Here is a 6,000-nt window from a genome sequence, read left to right on the forward strand (position 1 = left end):
TAGAGGTTCAAATTTTGCTATTATCTATCAAAAAAATTTTGATGCTTTTAGCAAGATTTTGAACACTTCATTTTGATATACAAATAGTTAAACAGCAAATTTACATAATAAATAATTGTTGAATGAATCCGTATATGGGTAATAATATTGTCCGGGGGTACCGCTTAAAGTTTTTGACAATTAATTTCCATTGGTAGAGACACTTCATTACACATGTCATGTATTATGCTGTATTCGTAAGTAACATTTCAGTATTTGTAGGTAAGAATTAGACTTTTGGTGGATATCGCAATCAAATCTTCATTTTATAAAGCACTTTGAATGTATTATTTTCTTTATGTGCGTTTATTGATACTTGAGACCCTATCATGTATATTTAATGTCGGTTCACAGTGGTTAATCGCTTAAAACCGTTATTGCAGACTTGTGAAGTCCATCTTGGAGTCAGTTACGTCTTGTGGCCTTTCGTTTGAGGGCAACTATAATTAGCTTTATACTAGGGTCCACCACTGTGTTGTCGAGATCATGAGACAATGAGAAAAGTCGTTTTTGTCCATGGTATTCGTAGGTAAACTTAGCGAAAACGTCAAAAGTTACCTTCGAATAAACCAATTTGGACACAAATTACTCAGAAACCAGAAGGTCGATAAACGTTTAAAATGAAACATACATGACAGCTGACAAATCCAAGTATTTATCACCTTCTAATCTTCTTCGAATCTGATTTTTCTTTCAAATGAGCAGACCGTCGTCTATTTCAGTACATATTTTTCAACAATTAAGTCGTATTCAGTTTTGCATGGTGGGCATGTATGTGAATTCGCAACTTTCATTGACATATGATTTGATAGCAAACATACCGGCCTTCGTTATGTACCAATAGGCCTATGGGCATTGGCATGAATGGCGGTGTTTCACAATACTGTCATGATGTCAAATTGTATTCGTAGGTAACATTCGGTTACCGAAATTTACCTACGAATACTTGCTTTTATTGTTGACATCTCAGAAATATTTAAACGCAGGCTATTGAAACTTGGTAGAAATAAAGAGTGTATTACCCTGCACCTATTGCTTAACTATTGTTTACTATTCTCTCGGTTTGTGGAAATGACACAGCTTTTAACATGTATTCGGAGGTAATGCATATTTTTTACCAAACCTACCTTTGTGCCATTTAGAATTTCTGGCAGCTAAACACAATAATAAAGATGTCCGAATGCAATGCATTTCATTATTGGACATATCAAAGCTTGTATCAATTGCGCATTTATTAGTGATTTCCACTTTTTAAAGATATATCTAGTGCTATGAAAAATTGTATTCGTAGGTAATGTAAAAAAATACCACTCAAAAAATTATCACAAAAAATTCATAATTATGTACAAATATGTGAAAAATTGAACAGGCAATCTTTGAATACACACCTTTCAGGAAATCAATTTAGATTCAATCCAATGACTTCTTTTCATAACTGATTTAGATGTTTTTAAAAATACTTTAAGAAATATTTTGAAAAAATGGGTAAAAATAGCATGTTTTGGGGGCCCTGTGTCTACGTTTTTCACAGAAGGGGGTCTTATTATATATGGCGCGAAGCGTATGATCAAGGCGAATAAACACAATACAAAAACGAATGCCAATTGATTAATACTTTTAAGTTATGGCCCCGAACATGCCGTGTACACTTTTCGTTGGATTCGACCATATATACCTCTAGAATGTACCTCATTTCTTAACATAATAATAATGAACCACTTGTCTTGAATCACTGAAATTTCAGTGAAGTAATTGGATTCCTTGCCTCTATAATATACATAACTTTTTTTACCAGTGTTTAGTTATTTTTTGAGAAAAATGCAAAATTAGTCACAAAGTTTATCAGGGGTATAGTACCACCTTTTAAAACTGCTCATATCATGATCTTTTGAACTGGTTGTCCAAATTCAATGAGGGTCATTGCAAAATGTAGCTTTGCAAATGCTGTTTACAATAATTCTATATTAAAAAAGAGAGAATTGAATATGTCCGACCTCAGACTGATAGTTGTATAAATAGACTCATCGAAAAAGTTATGGATAGTTTGAAATTGCATGCAACATCACACAAAGAGATCTCAACATCGGCATTTGTTCCTGTAAGTCAATATAAATTGGAATATATTTTAGATTCAATTTAGTGATCTGTTCTATTTCCCCTTCATTTCAATGGTCATTATATTGAATAAAGCAGAATAAAGCAATTACTAAAAATATCATTCATTCATTGAGTCACAATACAATCCTGGATCCTTTGCACATGTGACCGTACAGCACGAATGAGCCGTAAATGTCCTCAATTGTATTCTGAGTTACAGTGTAAAATGGGCATGAAGGTCGTATTCATAGGTACCTCAATTTGGTGCTACGTGTACCTCATTTAATGAGATACACGTAGCACCAAATTGAAATACCTATGAATATGACCTTCATGCCCATTTTACACTGTAAGTCAGAATACAATTGAGGACATTTACGGCTCATTCGTGCTGTACGGTCACATATGATAGTAGTATAGCCATGATAGTATGAGAACAAAACTAAAAAAGTGTATATACGAGTATGTGATACGTTTCTTGCCCTCATTTAGTAAACTTCGTAAACATGGTATAAACAAAGATGGTATATAGGGCTCCTATGCGATCTGGTATAAACGATACCCGGGAAACGATATAACTGTCCACCCTCTATACGTTACAATTCTTGCGTAGCACTAACCATTAAAACTCTTAAAATATGACATTTTGTGATGCAGAAAATCTGTTCAATAAATACCAAGCACATTTGCAGGGTGTAGAAGGATGATCAGATTAAAACCACTAACACCCTCTGGATCAAATCTCCCTCACAGAGCAAATATAATGAGTTTGAACCATATAATCATTATTAACTTATTATTACCATATCAAAGACAAGATGACAGCTGTTTTTTGTTTGTTTAATTTCCGTAAACATTCCAGGATTGAACATATCCGTCGGTTTACTTGCCCACTACTATACAATTTTCCATTTTCAAGAATTCAGAAAGGCGAAAATCAGTCACATGCACGCAACAATAAAGACAATAAAGCATTTTAATGCTTTTAAAAAGCATCAAAGCCCTCGTTTTACGTCCCAGGGGAAGCGAAAGCATGTCCATCTGTTATTTTCTTCTCCAATAAGATCTTTTAATTGGATCACATATTTGAAAACGTAGGTGAAAACCTATTTCAACCTTAATGAACAGAGTAAGAATTAACAGATTAAATTAAATACTTAATTTCTGATGGTCATGCTGGTTGCAATCCTGCTTCATAACCACTCTACGTATTCCATTAATTGCTTTGGTCTCGGGACAGGTACATGTACGAGTGCATCAATTGAAGGGCACTTCATGATCAACAGCCTCATCCGCAAACTTACTCAAAAAAAGTTCGGCAAATGAATCGTCCAATATGTAAGATAGTGACATATCTCACATATACAACACCGTGCAACTATGCGTAATTTGCAAATTCATTGTCCAAATCAACTAAATTTTAGAAATATGTTTTTTTTTTCGTTGATATCTCAATTGAACCATCAACAGAATATTAGGCCCTTCACAATTAATTCTTAGTTTCCTGTTTCAAGTTTGAAAATAAAGGACGAGGCGACTTTTAATTATTAATTATTAATTATCTATTAATTATTAATTATCTATTACTTTCTTTATTTTGAAAATGTGGTCGTGACTATTATCAACAGTCCATTTGGTCATTTTGACTAAGACTACGGATTTAATTATTTTACCTTTATAATTGATTTTTTACATTAACATTAGTAGGGGACACTACAATGTTCTTGTTTTATATTCATAATCAAAGTTGAGATGATCAAAAACAGATATTAGCAAATAAAAGTAATTAAAAAGTCAATTAAAAGATGAAAATACCTAAATAAAAATAAAATAATTAAATATTTTTCCATTCTTGATTTTGGACGCGCGAGGGAAACAGGAAACTAAGGATCAATTGTAATAAGCCCAATCGCCATTGTGACTTCCGGTTTTTGAGAGCACTTTTAGGACACTTTGACCTCTGACATTTCGGGAAAATTACTCTAATTATTATTTATTTTTTTATTATTCTAATAATGTTACAATTGAAAATATTTAGATAATTGATTTATAAAATAAATATATTTTTTGGATTTGTTTTTATTCAAGTTAACCTTTTTTGATTATATTTTGTATGCACAAAAAACAATTTTTGTGAAAGGTCAAAGGACAAACTGTCCTAAAAATGCAAAAACTGTCCCACAATGCATTGCAAACTTCTAATGCCGATTTGGCTTATTGGCCTAAAAAGAGGATGACAGAATGTACTTACATTGTTTTATAGTACAATACTCCCATTCAGTAGAGTTATCATCATTCAGGTAGTAGCACCAAGGATGGGATTCGTTGTTAGGGTTTCGACAGTAATTCCTTTCGAGACCTAATGAGGAAGAAAGATTAGCATTACTATACAAAATGCATCAAAGAATATTGATAACATTGTGGTGAATTGTATGGTCGCTGAGCAAAAGAGCTTTTAATTTATAACCAATGAGGTCGCTCGATTGATGCTGTTCTGGAATTTACCGGTCCAAAGCAGTCGCTCGTCACTCAGTATAAGTATAAATAAAGTTTTAAAAGCCGTGCATTTATAAGATGCACATGTTTATTAGCCTAATTTCTAATTTCCTAATTTTTAAAGATGATAGCCTTTTATAGATCAAAAGTCATTTAAATTTACATTGATTTCGCTTCAAATTTATTACCTTCTACTTTTCTAATATGTACATTACTGTATAACTTGAATTAATCGCTAATTTGTATAATATTATAGCGTCTATGTAATAATAATGAAAGAAACGTTGAAGCCCCAAGGAAAATACATTTTATTATGCTATAGTTGTTGCTACCCGAGGTTAATATTAATTCCAGAGGCACTTCGCTAGCGCTTAGTCCATTAATCCTTCAACATTTTTGAGGAATACGTTACACTATTAGGTGACCATCTAATTTTTGACTGCATATTACAGTCTCTGTGTCGGGAGGGTCGGTCGTGATTAAGCATCCAATTAGCAGATGATGATATCAGGTTACCACCCTTCCTATCAGTTTACCACTTGCAATCAAGATATCGAGTGCCCTATTTGAAATTACCATATACTTCCGTTATCTTAAAATGACCGATGTGCGTTTCAACGGTCTAAGAAAGAAAGGGGTTGTGTGGATGTGATCCACGTTTGATTTATATACTTCATTATTGTTTTATTAATTTTTTATTTACTTTTTCTGTTCCGCAAAGTCTGGTTGGCATCCCTTGAATTTCGTAGCCTCTAAGCGCTATTGGACGTTGCCTGGCCGAATGTTATAAATAAATAATTACGGTAAATAAATAAATAAATAAATAAATAAATAAATAAATAAATAAATAAATAAATAAATAAATAAATAAATAAATAAATAAATAAATAAATAAATAAATAAATAAATAAATAAATAAATAAATAAATAAATAAATAAATATTCGATAGCCATGCATGCTTTCCTGTTTCAACGGTTGTTGCTTACATCTTTATTGAAGTGTATGAACATAAAAATACTCACCTGCGTTTGGGTTAGTAAATGGATTCACAGACTGGTTCATCATATCCTCCCAAAACAAGCATTGGTATCCATGCTTCGTAAACATAGCAGTATCTCGATAATCTCTCCCTGTTCCATTCATACAGCCTGAATGTGCTGAAAGAGGTAATATACCATGACGTGATAATGCAATGAGTAGCGGGTCTTCTGATTAACGGGCCCTTTGCAGAATCACACCCTCTATTCAGACAACCCGCCACTCAGAAAACCCATTTCTCAGGCTTAGCGGTAGGGTTAGGGCTAGGGTTAGGGTTAGGGTTAGGGTTAGGGTTAGGGCTACGGTTAGGGTTAGGTTAGTGCTAGGGT

At 33.0% G+C, this 6,000-nt stretch overlaps 1 protein-coding gene across 1 annotated transcript in view; it reads right to left on the reverse strand.

The window, feature by feature from the left end:
• Window positions 1-5,785, reverse strand: part of LOC140165755 (uncharacterized) — a 69,601-nt gene extending 63,816 nt beyond the window's left edge. The window contains exons 1-2 of the mRNA XM_072189075.1: window positions 5,656-5,785; window positions 4,388-4,495 (exon numbers count right to left, since the gene is read on the reverse strand). Coding sequence (XP_072045176.1) covers window positions 4,388-4,495; window positions 5,656-5,776 — 229 coding nt within the window. The 5' untranslated portion in view covers window positions 5,777-5,785. The remainder of the gene's footprint in view (window positions 1-4,387; window positions 4,496-5,655) is intronic.
• Between the last annotated feature and the right edge of the window lie 215 nt (window positions 5,786-6,000).

Source organism: Amphiura filiformis, chromosome 12 (assembly GCF_039555335.1).
Source record: "Amphiura filiformis chromosome 12, Afil_fr2py, whole genome shotgun sequence".
Classification (NCBI taxonomy): domain Eukaryota; kingdom Metazoa; phylum Echinodermata; class Ophiuroidea; order Amphilepidida; family Amphiuridae; genus Amphiura; species Amphiura filiformis.